General features: G+C 37.9%; 1 protein-coding gene across 1 annotated transcript in view; it reads right to left on the minus strand.

Moving 5' to 3' along the window:
* The window catches only part of LOC147629797 (MADS-box transcription factor 23-like), a 76,083-nt gene that overhangs the window by 22,432 nt on the left and 26,815 nt on the right, over positions 1-26,836 (minus strand). Inside the window, exons 2-3 of the mRNA XM_086810848.1 lie at positions 12,652-12,723; positions 12,432-12,441 (exon numbers count right to left, since the gene is read on the minus strand). Coding sequence (XP_086666974.1) covers positions 12,432-12,441; positions 12,652-12,723 — 82 coding nt within the window. The remainder of the gene's footprint in view (positions 1-12,431; positions 12,442-12,651; positions 12,724-26,836) is intronic.

Genomic DNA, 26,836 nt, shown 5'->3' on the forward strand with positions numbered 1-26,836 from the left:
TAACCTAGAGTTAATCTAACTACGTATTGATTAACACTAACTTAATACTAATTCTAATTAATACTCATGCTAGTAATAAAAATAATAGTACTAACTACATAAATTAATCCTAACCTTATATTAATACTAAACAACTAACTAAAATTATATTTACTAACATTAAATATTATCCTCACTAACCTGTTTACCTTAATTAATACTAATACTAACTATTTTGAAACTAACTACACTGAATGTAATAAAGAAAAAACACCAAAATGCTCAAAAATCATAAAACCAGAATACTCTTCGCTCTTGAACATGTCACCTTGTTGAATCTCTCTAAAATTCACCTCAATTATATTATACCATAAGATTCTAGTTGATCTGTCATTGTTCATCACACTAGATTTGGATCTCTAGTGCTAACACTTGATTTTTGTACAAATGAAGCGATAAAACCCCACAATCAAATGTGCCTCTATGTTTTTCTATACACTTCTAACCACATCAAGGAATATTTCCCTTGTGACCACATCAAGGAATATTTCTTGTACCGCATAATGAATATGTGGAGTTATACATGCTTTTATATACATTGTATATAAAAGTTAATGATGTGAGGATTTCCATGCTTACATGGAACAATAACTAATCACAATTCCTTCAGTACTCTCATTCCTTAGTGTGGTCATCAAATATCTACCAAAGTGAGACCATCTAATAACAATTCCATTTTCACATCATTTGGTAAGAGCACAAGATTGGTTAAAAATGCTAGGTTTCAATGGCTTCCCAAAATTCCCTTCGAATTTAGCTTGCTCATATCTATGTATCCATTTTTGCATGTCACCTAAATTGTTAAGATAAAATTTGAAGACCTTTAGTCATTGGAGTTGATCCATTGTGCTTCCTTTTCCTTTTCCTTGGGAAACAAACCCCACTAAATGCACGTCTTGTTTGTGGCATTTAAGAACCCATATGTTAAATAGGATCTAAAATATACACAAATGACTCTGACTAGCCATCCTTCAACCATACTGACCTTTGAAATTGCTCTTTTCCTAAGGAAATCTTTTAGTAGAACACCTATCTTGAACTAACTGTTCTAGCTTTCGATTGATTCATTGGTTGATCTCTTAATGAAAGCTTGAGCAACTGCTTTGAAAAAAGCCATTCTACACCTCTATACAATACATTTAGGGAAATTAAAATATTACTCACATGTAAAGACAATATATAATTGAAGATTTCTATTAAGAAGATTGAAGATTAATATTAAGAAGATTGAAGATTGTTATTAAGAAGATTGAAGATTTCTTGTGACTACATGGGAAAACCCTGGCCTTACTAGAGCACTTATCTTGTAGATAACTTCACTAATATAATTTCTTAAGTAACCCTTCAAGGACAGTGGTAGTATGTACTACAAAACATGTCATTAAAAAATGTACACATCTTTAGCGAACAAAGTAAGGTTCATGATTGGCTTTAATTAATAACATGAATACTATTTACTTATAAATACTTGTGTTGATTATGCAACTTCAAATCAAATAAATCATTTTTCTTGGGGAATGCACTGTACAAAAATTTATAAAGCTCATTGGATTTGAAAAATAGCTCTCTCCTTCTTCAGGCCTTCTCTTCACTTTAGCCTCCTCAACCTTGTTGTTATTATTAGGGATTTTGAAAGACACGCTTTATGTAACATGCCCATCTTCAATCATAATATATGTCCATTTAATAGATGAATTTAAGATCTTTTGCGGTATAAAAATCAACAACTTTAATAAACGAGATATTTTCACTTAGAATCTTAAAATTTTGAGTCCAAATTTGGAATTTGCGTGCAATTTTACCCTCATATAGGATTTGACAGCATCCAAAATAGACACCGGATCAAGCCTCTACATAAATTTCTAGTTATTTTAAGTTAAAATACAGTAAACTCATAGTTGTCACATGGTACAAAAATACGATACCGTACGGGAATTTTTGGTACGATATGAAATTTTGGGATACCATACAATAAAATATGGTTTTGTTTTTTAACACTTACAAACTATGGAGCTTCAAGCTTTAATGTGAGAGGGAAGGTTGGGGGGAGAGGAGTCTACAGTGCTTGAGAAACCCGAAGATGGAGATGTGTCTCTCCTAGTTGGATCTCTCAATTTTCTCCAAAAAAGAACCTACATGGGTAATGCAATACCAAACGTATCCTAGTGTAGCGTTTATTTATTTAGGGACCGTCCTTGCACAAATATGAGCAGTATATCTAGGGTGATAGGTTTGGGGACTCCTCTCTAGATCAAAATGGCCATGTCCAAATCTTCTCCCTCATACATAACTTGAGGATCTGACTATCTAGCCTACCTATACCAGGGATCTCCAAGTGATGTAGCAATCAAGTGTACACTACCAGTATACCTTGCGAAATTGTTTAGGTCTCTCAGCAACCCCATATGGAATACTGAGTGGACACGAAAGTTACGAAGTATTGTGGGCATTTGGGATCTTCTTAAAGCAGGATTTCTATATTTTTTTTAGCATTTGGATTTTTTTCTCAAGGTGGTGGGGAGAGGGAAAAAAAACTCGTACCGTACGATATCATACGGTACCCTACCGTACGAACCGTACAGTACGAATGCGTTCGTCGGTACGAGAAACAACTATGGGGAAACTTTAAACCTTAATAAATGAACAACCGGGTGTCGGATTCACAAATGGTCTGCACCCCCACAACCAAGGAGACACCTCAGACATTTTTGCTGAAAACATTTTCGCACCCAACGGGCGCTCAGGCACGCATAACGAGGCCAACATCCCCAAAAAGGAGTCCCCATCCCAAAAAGATGCCATTCACATACCTCGGTGCGCATACAACGGACATGCAAGGACCAAAGGTCTCGACTGCCCTAGTGTACGGTCCCCAATGGCCGCCACATGGATGCCCATGAAACTGATGACCCAAAAGGTACATGCGTACCATGGCTTTTACCCGCGTACCATGGCTTTTACCCGTGTATGGGTACCATCCCTTTCCATCCTTTTCTCTTCCCTTCCCTGCACTCGTACCTGTTTAAACCCCCCATCCCCTCCATGGTCGAGACACCCAAACCCTATTCTGCCCGTACCCGACACTCTATAGTGACTATACGCGATAGTCCATACTACCCAACACTCTGTGCGGAACTGTACCTGACAGCCCTCTCCCAACAAGACCTTTTTGCCGATCTCCTGCAAAAAAATTTCCACCCTCTCACACTTGTGTTGAGTAGAGGGTGTCCTTAGCTGTTCTCCCTCCCTCCCCCCCCTTTGCGTGAATAGACTTAAGGGATAACTCCCCCTTCTCTCCCTCTAGGTGTAGTCTTTTCCCTTGAAAATCATGTTTAAAGATACCTTTCCTCCCCCCCATTAGTGATGGTGACTTTAGTAAGAGCTCTTTGGCTCTTAGAGGTGGTTCACACCTAGGAGTTTTTTACTCATAAAGTGAGGAAACGAGCTCTGATTTGTGATCCGACTGAAGCGTTGGATTTTCATCAATGTGGGCTACAAGGAGGTGGGAAGAATGGCTCCTTCATGAAAGTTCCTAAATATCACCTCGAGAGACGTGCACAACAAGGAGCCTAGAGAGATTGCTCCAAATGCGGCCCCAACTCTCCCCTTGGGAGCACCACAAGGAATTAAGAGGTTTAAAAAGAGGTTTTTGATTAATCTTAAATCTTAACACTAATAAATTAAGAAAGAAGATGCCACTTTCCTTTCTACCAAAAATTCTATAAAATTGTTGTTTTCTCAAGAAAGTGATGTTGTCTATCATACTTTATGGTTTAGTTTAGAAATTGTTATCCTAATTAAGTTAAAAAGTACAGGTACATCTTCTCCCCACCTTGGCACTAACCCTATTTTCATGCTTGTGTAGTCGGGGGGGCGACATTAGCAAGACCCAAAGTCGACCCAAGGTATCCCTCATACCATTGGAAAAATGAGGTTTACTGATTGAGGCGAGCATTGTGATGATGCCTAGTTCTACGGGCCCACGTGCGATAAATAAGCCCTCCTTAGCACGTTGACATCCCTCGGAGGGACAGGAGGATCAGGCAATGGAGCCTACAAGGGCAACAGGCTGGCTTGAGTCCTCACTAGCTGCCGACGTGAGGTGTATGGTCCCGTAGGAATTGCCCAGTCTATAGAGGTTGAAATGCTGAAGTCTAGATCATCAGCAAAATAAAGTAAAGAGCTTGGATTTTGCTATGGATAATTTTGAACATTGTATCTATTTTTTTAATAAAATATTTGTTTGTAATCATTGTTGTATCATTGATAGGAGATTATTTAAATGAACAATGTGTGAGGCCATTAATTAAGGAACTTGGTTATTTATTTCAAATAGTGTGGTAGGATTAATTAGAAAACAAATTGATGCGTGAGTTGGGTGGAAAGTGGGAGGATGGAATGCCCTGGCATCAACATCTTGTGGACAGGTGGACCCGATTAGTCGAGTAGCTTTCCAACAAATTAATTCAAGTTTCTACATTAGATAAATAGGTCCTTTGGGCAACCCTACTCTAGAGGACTAGGTTAGCGGTTGTGCCTTGTATAAATGAGAAAAAAGACATTGTTTCTAGAAGTCAAGAATATAGGTTGCCCGAGCTAAGGTCGTTCACTCTATGAGTGGTTTGATTTTAGGAATCATCTAGAAAGACCACGCTTCCCCTGCGGGATAGAACTAGGTCTTACCTACTAATTGTATCCTTGCATCTTTACATGGTCAAGGTGTCAACAACAAAGTAGGAAATTTATCAAGTTAGACCTAGTAGACTATCTTAAGGTTACCCCTAATTAGAAAGAGGGGGACCTTACACTTTATTACTTATTTATCAAGGTTGAAAATAAGGCATCTTTCCTATCCATTGTAGGTCTTCTCTAGTGGGGCCATTGCGTGTCTATTATTAATCAAGTGTCAATCAAGTGATACTGAATAGTATATGTTAAGTGCAAGGTATATTAGGAAAATGCTTCAAAATGTTTAGAAACCTTATCTCCTTGTAATGCATCCCTATAACAAGATACACCACATTCAAGACAAAGGGAGGATTGCAATTTTCACCTTAATATGAAATACAATCATTTGGACATTCATGGATATTTGAGTAAACCATTCCCAAATGGGTCAACATGTTGCATGCCTCTTGACATGATTAGTTAATCGAAAACTATTTGGGTAGAAAGTTTTTAAGCAGACTATAATACATGTGGAAGATAAGCATATTTATGGAAAGATCAATCAAGGGAACACTAAAAGAAGCAAAGGTTTTCTTGAGAGTCAAAAAATTTCCATACCAAAATAGATAACACATGCTACCATCACTCCATCCATAGGTTACTTGTTGCAAGTTTATCAATGAAAGGCGAGCTTGATTTGTATGTCTCGACTAGCTAAGTATGTCTCGACTAGCTAAGTATGATAGGCGGGCGATAGGTGGTAAACATTTTTCCATGTCACGTCTTTGGTGGGAAAAATATTCAATTTAATTTTTTTATGTTTTAAATTCGCGAATATATCCTCCACTACATGAAACGATATGGATCAACCATATGTTACAACATCTCTACGTGCACATTAAGGGTTTCACTAGTTTATCATCCACTTGCTTATAATAGGATGCAGCACAAAGAGCGAGGCTCAAAAATAAATGGTAATATCATATTTCAGATAGTTAGGAAGAGCCCCTCCCAAGATGGAGAGAAAGAGATCAACTTATTTCTATATTTGGAATTATAAAATTTAATCCACTAAGTTTGGACATGGTCCACAAAAAGTTTTAAGTACCTCCTTTTAAATGTAGAGTTGAGCCACAATTCATGGCATCATCTATACATAGTATAGGAGTTTTTTTAATTTTTCTCATTGACAATAAATATCCATCCAAGTCCATCATGTATTTTTTTTTGAAGTTATTACTATCATAGTAATGTACAAGTGGTTCATAATATGACCATGCGAAATATGTGAGCTAGTAGGCAAGATAAGTTTGCCATAACTCAATTACACTAGATAGGTGTAGTCCAACTATAGAATCATTGGCGAAGATCTGACATGTTATCTACCAAATACACTAGTGGTGTAAATGTGGAACGATCACCTAGGCATGCCATGAGTGTCATCTCGTTTCGAGCTTGATATGTGAACAATCCCTTAAAGCTCAACTCCATCTCCAAGACTCCAAGCATAGTGTGGAATCTGTGAAGCTTCTCTGCTCCAAAGGCCTTAGCGAAAATGTAAGCTACTTGCTCTTCTATGTTGATGTACACGAGATCGACATCTCTTGACAAGAACGTCTCTCTAATAAAGTAATAATGGATGTCTATGTGTTTGGAATAATATTTTTGTGGGCTTGGAAATCCTAAAAATCATTTGAGTCCCAATGAAAATCAATAAATGCATACAGGTTAGCATATGCCATAAGCCTAGTCAAAGATGTAGATCTATAATTCCAAATCTATATTTTCATAAATTTAGCAAAGTCCTCTCTATAAAAATATGGCCTACATAGAATTATTGAATAGTGTAAACACTAAAAATCCATATAAATTAGAAGGAGGAAACCTAACTTTGTTCCAATTCAATCATATCCAAGTCAAGTATGATTAGAGACAACAATGGATACTTCAAGTTATTACTATCATAGTAGTATACAAGCTGTTCATAATGTTAGAGAGGTGAGTTGGCAAGATATGTATGCCATAACTCAGTTAGACTAGATAGGTGTAGTCCAACTATAGAATCAGAGGTGAAGATCTAGCAAACATACTAGTGGTGTAAATGTGGAACGATCACCTAAGCATGTCATGAGTATCAGCTCATGTTGAGCTTAACATCTCAACACTACCCCTAAAGCTCAACTTCAGCTCCGACACTCCAAGCATAGTGCATAATCTCCAAAGTTTTTTTGTGCCCAAGGCCTTGGTGAAAATGTCAAGCTACCTACTCCTCTGTGCTGAACGTACATGAGGTTAACATCTTCTACCAAGACCACCTCTATGATGAGGTGATAAAGGGCCTCAATGTGTTTGGAATAATTTTTTTATGGCCTTGGGAATCTAAAAAATCATATGAGTCCCAGTGAAAATAAATAAATGCATACATGTTAGCATATGCAATAAGCTTGGTCAAAGATATAGATCTATAATTCCAAATTTATATTTTCATAAATTTAGCAGAGTCCCCTCTATAAAAATATGCCCACATAAAATGATTGAATAGTGTAAACACTAAAATCCATATACATTAGAAAGAGAAAACCTACATACATTCCAATTCAATCATCTCCAAGTCAAGCATGATTAGAGACGACAACAGATACTTCATAACCATATAATGACTAAATTTATCTGACATTTCTTGCACAACCATTCGTCTACCTAAAATTAAGCCACAAACTATACCTAGCATAAACGTAAGTCCCTAATTGTACCTTTATACTATCCTAATTCCCACAAGATTTCATGTGTTTATTTCACCTACATACATCCTAAAAATGCTACTAGAATCTCCATATTTTAGTCTACTATGGATCTAGAAAAACGTCTCCCATCTTTAAGAGGTGAATCCATAATGTAAATAAGAAGATGCAAAGTTATCTGAGAACACTACAATTAGGCCAAGAGAGCACATCTAGAGGAGAAAAACCAATGGACAAGTTGGTCATTGGAGTTGGATACTGGATAATGGAAGTGATAAATGATGTCTTGTAAGAATATTGAACACTTTCTTGCAACCATGTTCAAGAGGTGAATTTATTTATATAAATAGAACTTAGATTGAGTATGTCTAAGAAAAAAATTATATAATGGAGGTCACTAAGTTATTGAAGAGCATCTTAGGGAGAAAGTTTCGGTTATGGGACTCATCAAAACTCCAAATTGTCCACGTTTTAGGAAAATGAAAACCCTTAGATCATGTAATATTTATTTTGATTGAACATATTTAGAAAAATGTAAAATATGCTCTATGTAACTGTCCTTTCTCTAAGAATGTTTTTGCCCTTTTGTGGGGCTAGTTTTGTGTTATCTCAAGAATATAGGCTATGGAGTTTTGCATAACTCTCTTACTTTTAAAAAACTCTAAGCATGCTATATTTTTAAGGCATAATAAATATGATACAAAATGTATCACATGAAAATTCACAAAAGATAACTTGAAAAACATTTTAAAGATAACTATGTAACGAGACTGAAAAGTGAATGAGGACACTTTTATGTCCTATTAACAAAATAATGTAGTGTATATATTGTACACTGCATAACAAGTGAATCTTCTTGTAAATTGGTGATTTTCTCCCTAGTATAATCAGTACTTAGAGTTTCCCTTATGTAGATACTAAGGTACTTCCACCTTTACCTTGAGCTTTGCTGGGCGCTACCACTACCACTAGTGCTTTAGATTGAGTGGGAACCTAAGTGAGATTCCACCTTTGTGATGCTCATGTCTAAGTAAAATAGAATCAATAGGTCTAAGGTAGATAGCTTCTGTCTAATGGTTGGTAGCCCTTGTCCACCCTCTAGAGTTAGATATCTAACGCCATTGATGTAGATAAGTAAGACCTAATACAACACATGAAAGCCAGCAAATCACTTGGAGAGAATCAACTTAAACAATTGATATTCACCATGAGTTGAAGACTACAAATCAAGGATGTGTCTATCAAAGGAAAATATTTAAATCAATAAAGTGGAGGAAATGTCTAACCATTTCCATTTTATACAAAGTAAAAGAGTGCAACACCTAATGTGGTTAATGTGACCACATTAGAAAATGTCTAACCGTTTTCGTTCTATACAAAGTAAAAGAGTGCAACACCTAATGTGGTTAATGTGACCACCCTAGTTCCTCCCTACATGAGACTACATGAGATGCACACCACTAATGTCTAACCCTCTTACGGGAGATGTACTGATATCACCAAGAATTAAACCCAACATTTTTTCTTTGGGATTCCTAAGGTAAAACAAGTAGGATATGGCCCAAAGGACCACATTATCTACACTTATATCATAGCCTTATTTCAAATAGTTAAAGAATGTGCTAGCACCTGACTCATGATAACCACATTCGTTAATATAAGGATGGATATCAACATAAACTACTTTTTATATTTTTAAATTTTCGCATGGATATCACCATGAACTGTTCTTACATTTTGTGTTCGTGGCATGGGTATCACCATGAAATACTCATATTTTTGTCATTCTTATAGATGAAACAAAATATCACAAAGACATGCTAATATGAGTAGGAGGCTCATAGATTAAAGGGCTTCCCATTTCTTTCTAGACACATGTAGATATGGCTAAGATCAACAGACCTTGAATAGCTCACATCAAATATAAACTAGTAAGGATTGTGTCATCATGAAGAGAGAACAAAATCTATCTTGTTAGTTGTTTCAGTAAGGTTCCATGAGTAGAGAACTCAAAGATCATCCTACCTTAATCTAACCAGAGGTATTCTCTATGCAAAGAAAATCCATGTTTTTATCCTTCTAGAAAATGTGACATTGAATAGGACCAAGGCTAGGTGAAATATTAGAGAGATCACCAAAAAAAGTGCATCCTCAAGGAATTACTCATGCTAATCCTTGTTTAGACATTCTAGTATACCCTTGCAAAAAAATTCTTTTAAAGGTTAACAAGAGATTATGTTTTGATAGGAGAGGTAGACATGATATTAGCCTCTCAGCTCCATCCAATTCACTTGCCACTAAAGTTTTCTTTAGATCAAAGTATTACAATAAATAAGGATGGTTCCCTAAGATGTGTGAGAAGACACCATTTTTTCATCATTACACTATGTTTTTAGATGGTTACTATTGTCATTAATGTTGCATCATGATTTTCAAAGGTAGCTATAGTTTTACAATTTTTCCATTAATTATTCTCGCTTTATCTTTATAGTCTAAGATCTAGCACCATATTTGCACCCAACTCTTTAGGTGTTCTTATCTTCTTACTACTACTAAGTAGTGTCATAGGTTTTCTATTCCCAATGGTTTTTCAAAATTTAGGTCATGCAAAAACTTGTTTTTTTCTAGATTATTATTATTAACAACCATTATAACCAAGGGTTAAAAAAATTATTATTACACAGTAAAAGGACTTAAATAATCATAGTGATCCTAGAATAGAGAAAGGATAAATGATCTTTTCCCACCTCTATTTATGTTTTTTTCCCTTAGTCTTTATCTAGGACATTTGATGTATAGAAAAAGAATCTCACCCAAGAGAAAAACCTAGATCCTTTGATACATTACCTCTATAATAAGCTAATTTCCGAGCCTAAGTATATACTATTGACGTTAGGGTTGTTGCAAGATCAGGGTGTCCAGTTTTATCCAGTTTATGCTGGACTGGGACAATGCTTGGAGAACAAATTTTGGGGGGCAAGGTACTTAAAATGAGATCAAGCAAATAATAGAAAATATGCTTCTCCTTAAATTAACCCAATATAACTTAAATTAATATAAATTAGTCTAATTAATCAAAACTCATCAAAAATATGATGAAATGATCACCAAATGATCTTTCCATACTAAGAGTGATCCAATTTATTTTTCCATAGATGCACCATTACAAGTACACTAGTTCCTATAGGTTTTAGATGATTCACATCAAAAATGTAATTTTACTAATTAGATTATTAATATTTGCAGGCCTTCTGATAGTCTGGAAGAATTTTGAAAAGGAGATCATTAAAAATCCAACCATTGGATTTGCAATTTTTACTAACTGCCACATTCTACTAATGTCTGAGTGTCTACCCACTCTTTTGATCTACAATATTGAGGATTTTAAGTGGTAGCTATTATGGGTACAAAAAGTGGCGTAAATTATAACACTTTGAAGACCTTGAAATATTTAAAGAAAATAGACAAATATCATAAAATTTTCTCAAAAAATCAAGTTAAGCTCCATATTATGTGAAGATCTAAGGTACAAAGTGGAAATCTCGTATGAGTTTATATGTAAAAGATATTAGCATTTTATGGAATCAGTTCAAATTTGGGACAGGGTGTATACATTGACTTTGTACCTAAGAAAATGATGACTTTTGACTATCTAATGCTTAATCAAATTATGCAACTATATTTCCAATTTTGAATATGATGTTCCAACAAAAGAACTTGAAACGAAATTCCTTCATTTACTAGGAGAGATTAGCCACTAAAGGTAAACAAATACCTATTTTTTTACTGTTTACAGGGTGTCTGAGTGGACAAAACTGGGCACCCTGATCTTGCAACCACCCGTTATAGTCATAAGGTTGATTTTGACTATCTTTCAAAATTACACAAGTCGTAAGCTCGAAGATTTCCCATACTCATTTACATGAAGTGCTAATGCATTTTTTTGGAAACTTTTTTTCTCTTTAAAGAAATGTCTAGGGGCTAGCACAAACATGAACTGCAACATATATGTGCTAGTCTAAGTGTAGTTTTACACCTTTGTGTCGATCGGGGAAGTGGACATAGTATGAAATCAAGTGGGTGAATAATATGGAATGGCCATGTGCCTACTAAAATGATAACTCATCAAACGTGAAAAGTATTTAACTTTAAATAATTATCTAGAATGCAACTCGCATTGTGAAGCTAGCCTTGTGATTGCATGATAACATTAATAAACATGTGGGTAGTCATTTGAGGGTAATATAAGTTCTATATATAAGCCACAAGAAAATTAATAGTTTTGATAAAGGATGACCAAAATAGATAGCCAAATGTATATAATGTTTAAGAGACATCTTGATGGAAAAAGGGATATTAAAAGTACCTTAAAAATGAGAGGAATAGAACCACAAGAATTTCAAGGTATATATAGAGATAAGTAGGTATCAACAATCAGCTGATTTGTTTTTTTTATGGGATGAAAAGCTCCGTAGACTTCAAACTGTGTGCTGGAGATTATCCATATTGTGATTATTTTGAGACTATTTATTTGCAAAGCCCCCACTTACATGTTGATAATGTTGAAGCCTTAATTTTAAAACATCTATATAGTTATGTTTTTGGATGTAAATAGTAGACTTAATATAAAGCTCATTAATAATAGCTACAATATATGGTCATGTAAAGTTCTCTAGTTTAAAAAGAGCCCTATGGACATGTAAAGTTCTCTATGTCAAAAATCTCTATGGACATGAATTCGTTGATGGGTTTTTTTTTCAATTATGTACTTTATTTATGGTCAAGATTTCTAAAATTTTTAGCTAGGTATCAAAATAAGAATTTCTTTTTGAAAGTAAACTATTATTTTTGACTAATGGTTTCATGTGATACTTGGTGGTTTGCCAACTTAAACACTTTCTTTTATGAAAATTAAAGCATACATATCTAAATACAAGTAAATTATAATACTTTTCAATAAGAAGAAAATGAAATCTTGTGCACCTTAGTGTCTTCTTCTAAATACAAGTAAATTATAATACTTTTCAATAAGAAGAAAATGAAATCTTGCGCACCTTAGCGTCTTCTTCTAAATACAAGTAAATTATAATACTTTTCAATAAGAAGAAAATGAAATCTTGCGCACCTTAGCGTCTTCTTCTAAATACAAGTAAATTATAATACTTTTCAATAAGAAGAAAATGAAATCTTGCGCACCTTAGTGTCTTCTAAAACACCACCATCTTGCCTCTTGTCTCTTGAGCACATTTGAAATCTTTCTATTATTTTTCTCATGCTGATAAAGAACTAACATTTTTGGAATGATCTCTCTCTCTCTCTCTCTCTCTCTGTCTCTCTCTCTCTCTCTTTACAATTGCGCGCACGCTGTCGTGATGTGTGCCGTACAGCCAGGAAAGTACGAGACTTCTAGCTGTGAGAGTGGGTACCAAATCTAACAAGGAAACTCACACACAAAATTTCCCAAGGAGTATTGAACATCACCATTTTCAATGACATATACATGTGTCGATTCACCTCAATACATCCTTGAATTCATCCTGATGATTGCACAAAATTGCATACCAAGTGTTTGTTCCTTTACTCACTGACTCCTTTCTCCAAATCCTTTGAACCATTCACATGTAGGCATAACAAAACCTTCAAATTTTTCCAATATACATGTGACCATTTACATTCTTTACATCCAGTGCCATCAAAACCATCATTTCAAGATGCTCTTAATCACCTGAAAACCTGCCTTAATATTCTAACATCTCACAAGCAAAAGATGGCATAACATGCTCATGATTTCCAAAACTCAATCAAGCAAAAGCAAGACCAACTTCCCGTGATTTAAATGTGCTAAGAGGATACCTTTTTCCCACAAAACATCAAGTTCCAAAAACCATTAGCTTTTTCACCAAGCTTTACTCATTTTCCAAATCCTTTAAGGATTTATGAGTCATACGCCTTTCCTAAATCAAATAAAGTAGTAAAAAAAATAAACTTATCTGAACGTTTGAGTGGATTTACACTTTGATTTTATTTTTGCTAGTCTCAAAAAGTCGCTTCAAAGCTGATTATGCGATGGAGAAACGCGGGAAGCAGCAGTCGCTTCAGCGCAGACTATGAAAATGGTTTTTCCAAAAAGTATATCTTCATGTAGTACTCGATTCACCCTTCATTTCTAACACCTACAAGCTATGAACAGAAGATGTAGCCTTCAAATGAAAATGTCTGCGCTTTCTGCAGACGTTCCCCCAAACTCTGTTATGCGCCTCTCATTACCTTCTGATTTTTCTCTTTTTCCCGCAACAAATGCGGTGCCTCAAAAACTTTTGCAGCTAAAGAATCGGCATTTCCATTTTCAAAGGGCTGCGCTTGCGTCCATTTAATATCTAGAAAATCTCAATAAAAGAAAAACATTCGCTTTTTTATTCCACGTCTGCTGCCCCCTTAGTGTAATACTCCTAACCTTAGCATTAAGGTAAGGTTCTCAATGCAAAGTAGTTCATCTAATTTTATTCCCCGGCATTCAATAAATTCTTCGGCACTGTAATGTCCATTGAATCTCCATTACTCTTGATGCCTCCATAGTTTATAAATCATCATATCGGCCATGTGATTTATAGAATCCCCAATTGTTCATTCAAGTATTTTCCCATGTCTTCATAAATACATTCCTTTGTGCATTGGCATGCCCTCATGTTTGCATTCCATAAGAGGTATTCACTGATTTGACCCATCGATACCATTAAGAAGCTACTACACATTATGCACATGGGAAGCCATTAACATCATTAATCTATCCCTTTGGCGTGCCACTCATGCCATCATATATAACTGGATGTTTCTAACTTGCCCATGAGCTCTGAGTAACAGCAGAACCATCACCCACCACACTCATATACAAAAACTCCTAGATCTGGCTCAGCCTCAGCTCGTCTTATTGATCCTCATTTACAATATGAACATATGTACATGGCATCATATAATGACTCGTCATGGCACTTAACCCCATGCATCTGGATGTGTATTTGATGGCCTCACATGCATGGTTTCACACCATAGACATGCCATGGCACGACATCCACCCCCTCTAAACCTGCACATCCTCTGGTATGTGCCAAATCATCATCAAGATCCACATATAACTGGATGTCGTCTTCATCTTCTGCATTACCAGGAAGATGATCCTCTTCCTCTTCAATCATATCCATACTACCACTGTCAAGCCTCTCATCCTGAGTCTCTTGTGAATCAAAAGGATCACTATCATACCTTCTTTTAAATATCTTGATTCTTTTGCCTGTCACAAGATTCTTTATTTCTGTTCCATCAAGCTCACACAGAGTATACGTGGCATTTCCATGCACATGCTTGACAATGTAAGGGCCAAACCATCTTTTTGCAAATTTTCTTTGAACAGTGAATTGGTTGTCAAGGCTACTGTCATACATTAGAACCCAATCACCTTCTTCAATAGGTTTCGGCCGGAGTCTGTGTCTACTATCAAATCTTTCTTTATTTTTCAACCTTGCATCTTTCAAGCGAGCTTTAGCAAGCTCTACATCTCCAGGCCTCCTCTCCAACTGTCTTATTCGCAATGCAAGGAGGTCATCTCTGCTCAATCCTTCCACCCAGGGCAATACATTCCAAGTTAGAACTACTTCTTCAACTAGCATCACTGGCTTCTGACCATACATTAATTCTGCAGGCATGTATCCTGTCTCACTGAGCTATGAGTTGTACGGTCAGCCCACAAGGCATATGGTAGCAGCTTTGGCCACTCTCGCATTCTTTCTCTGCATGCCTTAGCCAAAGCTTTAATGATTGGAGGATGTCCTCGCTCACTTTTCCCATTGCCCTCAGGATTGTAAGCACATGTTAGGGACAGTTTGATACCAATTCTAGAGAAGAATTCCCTTGCTTCTTCAACATCTAGCTCACCCCTATCAGCTGTTATTTTCCCAACACAACCATACCAGCAGATCACATCTTCCAAGAGAAATTTGCATACTGTTTCCGTACTCTTTGTTCTAAGAGCACACCCCTCTACTTGATTTGTCAAATCTTCTCTTGCAAGTGCTATATACCGCATCTGCCAAATTCCCAAAGGCATTGTAACTAGATCCACTACCCATTTATAGTGCATGGCAGGTGGGTAGGTTGGTTGCAAGCCATCACGATGCCGCACATTTGAGTACATTTGGCATACCATGCATGTTTATATTGGGAAATATCCTTGTACATTCCTTTCCACCAATATTTTTCCTTTATTTTGGTAAAGGTGGCCCACACACTTCTATGTCCAGCCCAGAGACTCTCATGGAATTCTTTCACAAGCTTTCGTTGAGTCTCTTTATCACATATGACTCTCTGTGGCATAGCATTCCTCTACTTAGGATGCTTCCAAAGGTAACCATCCTTTAGGAAATAACCATATGCTTTTCTACGGATCCTCTTAAATTCTGAGTCAGACCAATTTTTTTGCCTTGTCAGAGTACTCAAATATTGACCAATAAGCAACCAATCTCCTTCATATATTTCCTCAATAAAAGACTCAAGTGCATTTGATAGGCAAGTATGGTCCCCCTTTGCATATGCTGTAGTATAGAACTTTGTACCCACATCATCAATGTCACTTATCATCTCTTTCTCTTTTTCATACCTGGCTCTTGATAGCATATCTGCAACTGGATTATCTTTTCCTGAAATATGCTCAAACTCAGGATTTAGTGACTTGATATAGGCAATCCACCTAAGCATAGCAATATCTGGAGTGGTACAACTTGCTATCATCCCAAGAAGTGGCAAGCAATCTGTTTCCACAAGTACAGATGCCCCAATAAGATACTCTTTTTCACATTTTAGAGCAGTGACTATTCCCCATAACTCTCTCTTGATCTGTGGGTACTTTTGTTGCCGAAAGCTTAATACCTTTGCTCCAAATCTAATTACATACCTATGATCATCCTCATCATCTTGCCCTACTGCCCATCCTATCCCAGTAGGACTAGTATCAACTGTAACAATCACAGGCCTGCCACACTCATAATCTGCCTTTCTCAGAGTGGGTGATGATTGGAGCAAACATTTCAGCTTCCGCATAGCTTTAATATGTACTGCACTCCACAGAAATTTTTGATTTTTCCTCAAAAGTTGATAAAGAGGATCTGCTACATGTGCATAATGTGGGATCCAAATAACATAAAAGACACATGCTCCAAGAAATCTCCTCAGCTCTGTAACATTAATGCATGTCTCTTTCATTCTTTGTATTGCATCTATCTTGGCTGGACAAGGTCGGCGTCCACTAGTACTACAAAGATGTCCCACTACTAGCACTTCACCAACTCCAAATACTGATTTCAGCCCAGATAAAGTAAGATTCACTTCTTCAAGCCTGGATAGAATCATGTCACAATCCTTTATATGATTTGCCACAAACTTGCAGCACCCCTTTGAATCCAAATCCTCATCTTTGTCTTTCTCATCACAGCCCTTTATTGGCACATCATCCAAAAATGGCATAGTTTTTTGTGGTATGAAGTCTCGTAAGACTTTATTCATTCCATTCATCATATGTGCCACTGAGTTGGTGGCTCCCTGTGGTAAGGTACACATCCTTACTAATCCCAAAGGAGTTCTCATTGTGGTCAAGTCCCTGCTTTGTATATCCAGCTGGAACTGATCATATCCCGAATACAGATCACCCATAGAGTATATAGCTTTCCCTGCAAATGCTTCTGCAAACTCATCTACAATCGGACCTGCTCCCACATTCCTGATTGTGACTTTGTTTACAGGTTGCATGTCTTGAATAAAGCGCAATGTCCCATTTTTCTTTGGTACAGTAAACCATCTGTTGGAATATGGGGCACATGATGGCTCCAAGATTCCCATCCTGATCTTTTCTTTTAGTAATTCCATCAATTTTGGCAAGAGAGCCTTTGGTACTGGAATTGGCCGCAGGTTCCAGGGCACATGTGGAACAATAAAGATCACCATTGGTGCTGTTACACTTGGATCAACACAGCCTATCTCATGCGGCTGAAAAGCAAAGGCTTTCCCATGTTTTACAAGCATCTCCTCAAAGCATTCCCTTTCAACTGGCAACAGAAAATCCTTCTCACCAATCTTCAGCTCTTTTAGAGTTTCTTGAGTAAATTTATGCCCAATTTTCTTCGGATCTCTAAGATTTGGTTGCATAGAAGCTTCATCTATCTTCTCCTTGCTTCCTGGTGGCAAGGGCAAGGCAACTGGTTTCACCTTCTTTGCAACCGTTTTGTACTTTTTGTATCAACATGAGCATCCATCTCACAATTCATGTTTTTACATTCCACCCCCTCAAATTCCTGGATTATATCATACATCTCCACAGATGACACCTCTATCATTTCATTTCCACCCTGTAAACATGCTCTTCCCATATTAAAAAGCACATCCATAGTATCTACAAATGACACCTCATCAAGCACCCCTGAAATAAACTCATTCTTCCCCAAAAGACCACACTGCTCAAAACTTTTTTGTTCATTTTGTATATGTTTTCACATGCCACGCTTCAAATCCTTGCTTTTTACAAAAACCAGTGACCCATAGCTGGAGAATCCTCGAAAATTTGCTGAAAAACTATTTACATTGATTGAGTCCTGCGAGAACTCATTTTTCCTTGTACCATTGGAATCCCGCCTTACAATGGCACCTGGCCAAAATCCCTCATCTCCCTGTAATTCATGAATTCTCTATTTATCTTTGGAAGTGACTGTGCCCGAAGAGACTCACGATTCCTTTCATGGTTAATACAAACTGTCAAAAACTGAACAGCTTTTTTGCCATCTTTACTCCTTATTCTTGCATATGCTGAACCATCATCCAAAACCTTTGTTTCCATCCTTACAGCTGTAATGTAGGGTTGCCCAAGAATGAGAGGATACGATGACATCTCCTGAACAAAGAAGTTCTGATCATCTTTCACATCCCCTATAGTTACCCTTACATTTGGACATGCTGCATAAAGTTCTCCAGATGAGTTATTAGCTGCCTTAATCATCCACCCATGATCCACATCCATTGGCCACTTACATTTGTTGTAGAGATTTTTAGCCATAAGATTTATTTCAGACCCATGATCAATTAGAGCGACATATGGCTCTTCTAAATCACCTATCTTGACAAGGGTTTCAGTGGTTGCTCTTGCCCAATGGCTCCTGGAGTAATGACTCTTTGTAAGAACTTCTTTTTCATCATCCTCTTCCACAAAGCGCACTTGTCGTGCCCCATCAGCAGAGTGATTACATTCCACCACATTTTCTCTCTCTTCCTTTTTCTGTACCTGTACTCCATGAGTCTTGGAAGTGCTTGCCTCCCCTTGTGATGGAATAGATTCAATTATGGACTGCCTTTTCCTTCGTATAATATCAATTATCTCATCATGAAATTCTTTCTTTGCAATCCCCAAGACTTCCCCTAGTGTGAATTCCACCCTGCTGTTTAGAATCCTCTCTTCAAGCACCTTTTTGAGATCTGTTGCAGCTTCAATATCAGATTGAATCTTGTAGAGTGGACTTTTCCCTTTACCCTTCTCCTTCATTTTTGCTGGCACTTCTTCCATTGAAACATCCTGTGGAGGTCTGCTATGCTGTGGAGGCATATGTGATGGCCCAGGATCCTTCTTTTCACTTCCACATGTAACTCTTTTTGATGGTCCTCCTTCCTCATTTTCCCTTTTACGCTTCTCCTCTACCTGTGCCTCATTATTTTGGCATTTGGCAATATAGGCATGAATAGATAAAGAATCCACAGGCTCCTCCCAGCCAGTCTCAAGACGTATACAATCACCTGCTTCATGCAAAACTTGCTTTGACACTTTCTTTGACGCAATTAATTCCATTGTTGATGGCCAAAAATCCTCATTCTCACAATCCTCATCATTCTCAAATCCCTGCTTTAATTGACCAACCTTTAATCCATAGGTTGCTGCCTCAACCATAGAAATGGCATGACTAGCAGCCATATCCTCTACCAGCTTTTTCATCCCTCCTTTCCCAAAGTTTGCACTCAATGGAAGACCAGTCTCTGTAAGATGGATTTTCCCATCTTTGAAAAACACAAGTTGATTTTTAAGAGCTTCTTTATAGCTAGCATAATCCTTCTTTGCATGTTCTGGGTCATCACACCATATGCATCTATATGTAAACCCTTCTTTGCTTTGAGGCATTTGCATAGAAGCCTGCCCCAATGGTAAACCTTTTTCTTCAATCCTGGACATCTTCAATTTTAGGTCACGCATACCCTTGATAAGCTCATCCATCGGCCCATCTACCTTTGGAATTGTAGCAGCTGGTTTGGGTAGATTCTCAGGGGTAACAGCAGTTATGGGGGTTGCAGAGCCCATCACCATTTTATCCCTCCTCCGCTGCCGCTTTGCTAACATAGTGACCGCATCCTCAACATCATTCCAATCACTCTTTAATCCCTGCTCTGTATCCTTATCCTCAAGGAGGATTTCCAATTTCTCCTGGAGATCTTTCCCAGCTGCTTGTAAGAAGAGATCTGTTTTTTCTCTGTCCAAAGTTGCACGCTCTATCCTTGACAGCTGGGCATAGCGCTTCTCAAACTCTCTTAGCAATTCTGTGGCAGAAATTCCCATTTTAGATTTTGTGACCCATTCCAAGAAAGTTCGTTTGGTCACTCGCTCAGAATCCTCCATAAAATATTCATCCTTTAAAGCAAGCTTGAACTCTTCCCAATTTCTGCCACCATGTGTTGTCTGCAATCCTCTTATGCGCTCTCTTATTTCAGGAACACATACCAGCTCGAAACTTCAAACCATATCCTCCTCAGTCACCCTGTTTAGCTCCATCTCCGTTATATAATTGCGCAGGTACTTTGTAATGTCCTTCCCATCAAATTGATCCATCTTTTTCACAATTGATTGTAATGCTTTGGTCGTGGAAATTTGTCCTCTTTCAGCAGCTTGTTGTTGTTGCATGTACATGGTAAACATCTGAAACATCTGCATAACTCCGGGGTCAAAATGAACCCCCTGACCCTCAGAATTCTCAACCATAGCTTCCCTATATATTTCACCACACTCTCACCCCAACAGTTTCACGTCGGGTTCACCAAAAGCTGTCGTGATGTGTGCCGTACAGCCAGGAAAGTACGAGACTTCTAGCTGTGAGAGTGGGTACCAAATCTAACAAGGAAACTCACACACAAAATTTCCCAAGGAGTATTGAACATCACCATTTTCAATGACATATACATGTGTCGATTCACCTCAATACATCCTTGAATTCATCCTGATGATTTCACAAAATTGCATACCAAGTGTTTGTTCCTTTACTCACTGACTCCTTTCTCCAAATCCTTTGAACCATTCACATGTAGGCATAACAAAACCTTCAAATTTTTCCAATATACATGTGACCATTTACATTCTTTACATCCAGTGCCATCAAAACCATCATTTCAAGATGCTCTTAGTCACCTGAAAACCTGCCTTAATATTCTAATATCTCACAAGCAAAAGATGGCATAACATGCTCATGATTTCCAAAACTCAATCAAGCAAAAGCAAGACCAACTTCCCGTGATTTAAATGTGCTAAGAGGATACCTTTTTCCCACAAAACATCAAGTTCCAAAAACCATTAGCTTGTTCACCAAGCTTTACTCATTTTCCAAATCCTTTAAGGATTTATGAGTCATACGCCTTTCCTAAATCAAATAAAGTAGTAAAAAAATTAAACTTATCTGAACGTTTGAGTGGATTTACACTTTGATTTTATTTTTGCTAGTCTCAAAAAGTCGCTTCAAAGCTGATTATGCGATGGAGAAACGCGGGAAGCAGCAGTCACTTCAGCGCAGACTATGAAAATGGTTTTTCCAAAAAGTATATCTTCATGTAGTACTCGATTCACCCTTCATTTCTAACACCTACAAGCTATGAACAGAAGATGTAGCCTTCAAATGAAAATGTCTGGTCGACAACACTCTGGTTTGCGCTTTCTGCAGACGTTCCCCCAAACTCTGTTATGCGCCTCTCATTACCTTCTGATTTTTCTCTTTTTCCCGCAACAAATGCGGTGCCTCAAAAACTTTTGCAGCTCAAGAATCGGCATTTCCATTTTCAAAGGGCTGCGCTTGCGTCCATTTAATATCCAAAAAATCTCAATAAAAGAAAAACATTCACTTTTTTATTCCACGTCTGCTGCCCCCTTAGTGTAATACTCCTAACCTTAGCATTAAGGTAAGGTTCTCAATGCAAAGTAGTTCATCTAATTTTATTCCCCGGCATTCAATAAATTCTTTGGCACTGTAATGTCCATTGAATCTCCATTACTCTTGATGCCTCCATAGTTTATAAATCATCATATCGGCCATGTGATTTATAGAATCCCCAATTGTTCATTCAAGTATTTTCCCATGTCTTCATAAATGCATTCCTTTGTGCATTGGCATGCCCTCATGTTTGCATTCCATAAGAGGTATTCACTGATTTGACCCATCGATACCATTAAGAAGCTACTACACATTATGCACATGGGAAGCCATTAACATCATTAATCTATCCCTTTGGCGTGCCACTCATGCCATCATATATAACTGGATGTTTCTAACTTGCCCATGAGCTCTGAGTAACAGCAGAACCATCACCCACCACACTCATATACAAAAACTCCTAGATCTGGCTCAGCCTCAGCTCGTCTTATTGATCCTCATTTACAATATGAACATATGTACATGGCATCATATAATGACTCGTCATGGCACTTAACCCCATGCATCTGGATGTGTATTTGATGGCCTCACATGCATGGTTTCACACCATAGACGTGCCATGGCACGACAACGCACACACACACACACACACATGTATGACCATACACATTAAAACCTTATACCAATTTAAAGAAACCACAATTAAAGAAATATATTTTACGGCTAAAGATACATATGTAATATAATATTTTGTAAAATTATTGCAAAAATGACTAGTGAAAAATCCACACAAAATTGGGATTTTATTTCTTCTGGGTTCACATCACACTTTTATAAAAGGTAATTAAATTTTAATACAAACTTTATTGAAAAACTAGAATGAAATTCCAATTTGTACTTACTAATTATAAATATATTTTCTTAACTAAATTAAGTTTTAAAGCTATAATCATGTAAAGAAGACAATGAGAATCATATTTTCAACACCATTTCTATAAAAGAGTGAAAATATCGTTTACCGTCAATATAGAGTATAGGGAGTTTAGGGTAAGAGATCCATGAGTTCCCATTCTTGCACTTATAATATTGTGAAAATGTTAAATTTTAAATGAAAGTGATTTCCACATCATCTAATAACTTGTAGGAAGTAGAGAGTAAACAATATTATAGTTTGTTAACTTACAAACTGATGGTTGCTATTGGATAATGTTTTGAGCCTCATTGACGATGGGTACCCCATGTTGTGATTACACTTTGATTTTATCTATTGCATGGCATTTCTTGATTTACTTATCTATTCATTGATTATTATAATAATTTAATCTTTTGAATATGATTAAAGCTATCACCAAATTGTTATTTGGTTATGTGCTAACTTCACTCGAGAACAAGGATTTCATTCACGTGATCACGTTAACCGCGAAGTGGTAATAACACTAGTTAATAACACTCTCACACACTTGTTAATATCATAGATATTCACACAACCGGGAGAAACTTGCTATCCCGGTTTTCCCGGCGGGCTACTAGCTTGGCCCGGCGGGCCACTATTTAGCCCGGCGGGCTGCTTATCTAGCCCGGCGGGCCTTTTTTTGCGCCAAAAATTTCGCCGTTTTGGAGAGACCTATATAAAGGGTTTCCCCTCACTTCCAAATGTACTTTACCAACATACTTGGGTGGCTCACCTCAGGCTAAAAGACACAAGAGGTGAGTATAAATATTCTGGATTTTTGTTTGAAGCTTGTTAATAATATTTTGTATTTTATAAGATTTTGATTGTAAATGGTTTATCGTATTTGTTACGTGGACTAGCAATGTCTCCTCTTGGGTGGTCTACTCGAGTGCCAATTGGTCTGGGTAGGAGCTTCCCTAGAGGAGGGTATAGGTGGTGAGATGTTCGGGACATCATCTCTATCTAGGGATGGATTGCCTCAAATGCATCTCACCAAACGTTTGGTTTCTTTAGGTCGACTAGCAATACCTCCTCTTGGGTGGTCTACTCGAGTGCCATTTGGTCTGGGTAGAAGCTTCTCTAGAGGAGGATATAGGTGGTGAGATGTTCGGGACATCATCTCTATTTAGGGATGGATTGTCTCAAATGCATCTCACCAAACGTTTGATTTCTTTAGGTCGACTAGCAATTACCTCCTCTTGGGTGGTCTACTCGAGTGCCATTTGGTCTGGGTAGGAGCTTCTCTAGAGGAGGATATAGGTGGTGAGATGTTCGGGACATCATCTCTATTTAGGGATGGATTGCCTCAAATGCATCTCACCAAACGTTCGGTTGCATTGGCAAGAAGTGGGTTTTACACTTTATAATTGCATATTTTGGTTTTACTCAGGTTGTTTTGGATCTCAAATCTTGCATGATTGTTGTTTAGGTGTTACAATGGTTGCTTCTAATTGCGGCACATCAACCCAACAAAGCAACAGACCATTAGAAACTAGTGGAGTTTCCTTGCAACGAGATATGACAGCACAAACTTTGAATGTTGCGTCTCAAAGTGGCAAGAGGAGGAGCGGAGGAAAATCACCGGGACCTGAATGGCAATTTGCTTCCAATCTTTCTAGATTTGTCGAATGGAAGTGTAATTTTTGTGGCTTGGTAAAATCTGGGGGTGCTCCCAGAATAAGGGAGCATTTGCTTGGCACTAACACAAAAAATCCCGGAGGTAAATGCAAGGGTGCAGGAGCTGATGATGCTGCAAAGCGCCTTAGAGCTTTGATAAGTAAACAAGTATCACAAAACAAGAGGCCCAATCTCTGTGCAAGAAATCACCAATCGCCGAATTTGGCAGCATCAAGTGGAGGGATCTCCAACCAAGGAGTGACTCCAACACATACTACTTGCCAAAATGACACCCAAGGTCCAGATGTCTCAATACCGATGGATGCATCTCCTGAGTTTCAGGTGGGTATGTTTCGTACCAGACAAACTAATCTAGTTGACAGCTTTCGTGCCACTGCTTTAGAGGATGCTCAACTTGCTTTAGCGAAAGCGATCTTCTTTACTGGTTCTTCATTGTCTATGGTCACGAAAGATTCATGGAAGATGGCTTGGAAGAATATTGGAGAATATGGACCTGGGTTTTGTCCACCAACTTATCACCACATGCGAAATCAATTACTTGACAAGTGCTATGACAACACACGGGAAAGCGTTCAAAGACTCATAATTGACACCACAAATCAGTCTGGATGCACAATTGTCAGTGATGGTTGGTCGAATGCCCAAAGACGTCCATTGATAAATGTAATGTTGGTATGTCCTCGTGGGGAATGCTTTATCAAAGCTGTTGATAGCTCCGGGGAAGTTAAATCTGGTCAATTTATCGCCGATATCATTGGTGATGTTATCGACCAAGTTGGGTCTGAAAATGTACTTCAAGTGATTATGGATAATGCAGCTAATTGTCGAGCAGCAGGTCATATGTTGGAATCTCGATTTTCCAATATCTATACATTTGGTTGTAACACTCATAGCCTTAACTTGGTGTTACAAGATTGGTACAAAAATGCTGATACAGAGTGGTTCAAGGAGATTATCGATAGTGCAAGTAAGATTGTCAAATTTGTGCTCAAACGGCAACGTGTTTTAGATATGTATCGTCAACGCATGGAAACAATGCTAAAGTTGCCTTGTGAAACCAGATTTTGCACTAATTTTTATATGCTTCAATCTCTCCTAAGAAATAGGAATGCAGTGATGGAAACCTTTGTGTGTGCTGGCTTCTCTGAGTGGGAGGTTGACCAGTCCGAAAAGGTTAAAGAAAAGGTGAGGTACATGCGATCTTTGATATCGGATCGTAGTTTATGGGAGGAAGCAGCAGATTGTTATCATGTTATGATGCCAGTTATGCTTGCTTTGCGCCAGTTGGATTCTAGATTGCCAAATATCGGGAAGGTTTGGATGGCGTGGTGGTCCATTCAAGAAAGCCTCGCAAACCCAGAGGAGCCCACTAAAACTGTTGTCAAGCATTGGAGTCCTCCATTCACCAGAGCAAGGAGAAATATCTTGGCCAAGTATGTAAGCGCTCGGTGGGTAGGAGCACATAGTCCATTGCATAGTGTTGCATATTGTCTTGACCCAGAATACTGGCATATGGACGTGAATGCCCTAGATGAGGAGGTAATCGATGATTTCTATGATGTTGTGGAGCGATTTTATGAAGGTCCAGATGAGCAAGCAACAGCGGTAATTGAGCTAACCAAGTATAAATTGAAAGAAGGTAGATTTGCCTTGGAGTTTGTGCAAAAGCTTGCTAAGGAACAGCCTGCTTGGAAATGGTGGATGTTGAATGGGGGAAGTGTTCCAACTTTGCGACGCTTATCTGTGAGAGTGCTTGCGCAATGTGCTTCAAATTCTAGTTCTGAACGTAATTGGCAGGCCGGTCCAGCTCTTTGCGAGCTCTCTTGCTCAGGATAGCTTGGGTGTCTATGGCCTTTGCACGCTTGGACCTCTCTTTCTCTACCTTCCATTTTGTGTGGAAGTGCTCCAGCTTGGATTCATTTGTTTCCGCTGGTCTGTCGTCACCTAGGTCAACAGCGCATCTAGGCATGTTGCCCACAATGCTAGTAACAAAATGCTTGATGGCTGCTCCATCAGCACCCTCATGGATATTTTTCACTGCGCGGACAACCTCACCTAATATTTGCTCAAATCGATTCCTATCAGACACAATACCCTCGATGTGATTAGGTGACAAGCAACTAATGAGGGTAACGAGTTTGATACGAATTGATTTCTTGATTTCAGGAGTAAGTGCAAGCGTCGCCATCAATCTGCACAATATAATTGACAAATAGTTGCAACATTTATAACCACAAAAAATGCTATTTGTAAGCTAACTAAGAGATTTCTACATCCAACACACTTATGACTCATGTCATGCAAACTAAATAATCACAGTCATCGTCAAAAACAAACACAAAACACAAGTTTACGACTTAACTTGACGTCAGCAAACCTAGTCAGTATACCGACCATCTGCAGATATCGCATTAAGATGAAAACTATGGCACAAGTTAAATGCTTTGACACATCGTCAGCAGACCTAGTCAGTATACCGACCATCTGCAGATGACTATCAAACCAAATAACAAAAACAAACTTCACCACATAGCTTGGTGTCAGCAGACCTAGTCAGTAAACCGACCATCTGCAGATACCGTACTAAG

The sequence above is a fragment of the Cibotium barometz genome, chromosome 17, assembly GCF_041138505.1.
Source record: "Cibotium barometz isolate CiBa-2024 chromosome 17, ASM4113850v1, whole genome shotgun sequence".
Lineage (NCBI taxonomy): Eukaryota > Viridiplantae > Streptophyta > Polypodiopsida > Cyatheales > Cibotiaceae > Cibotium > Cibotium barometz.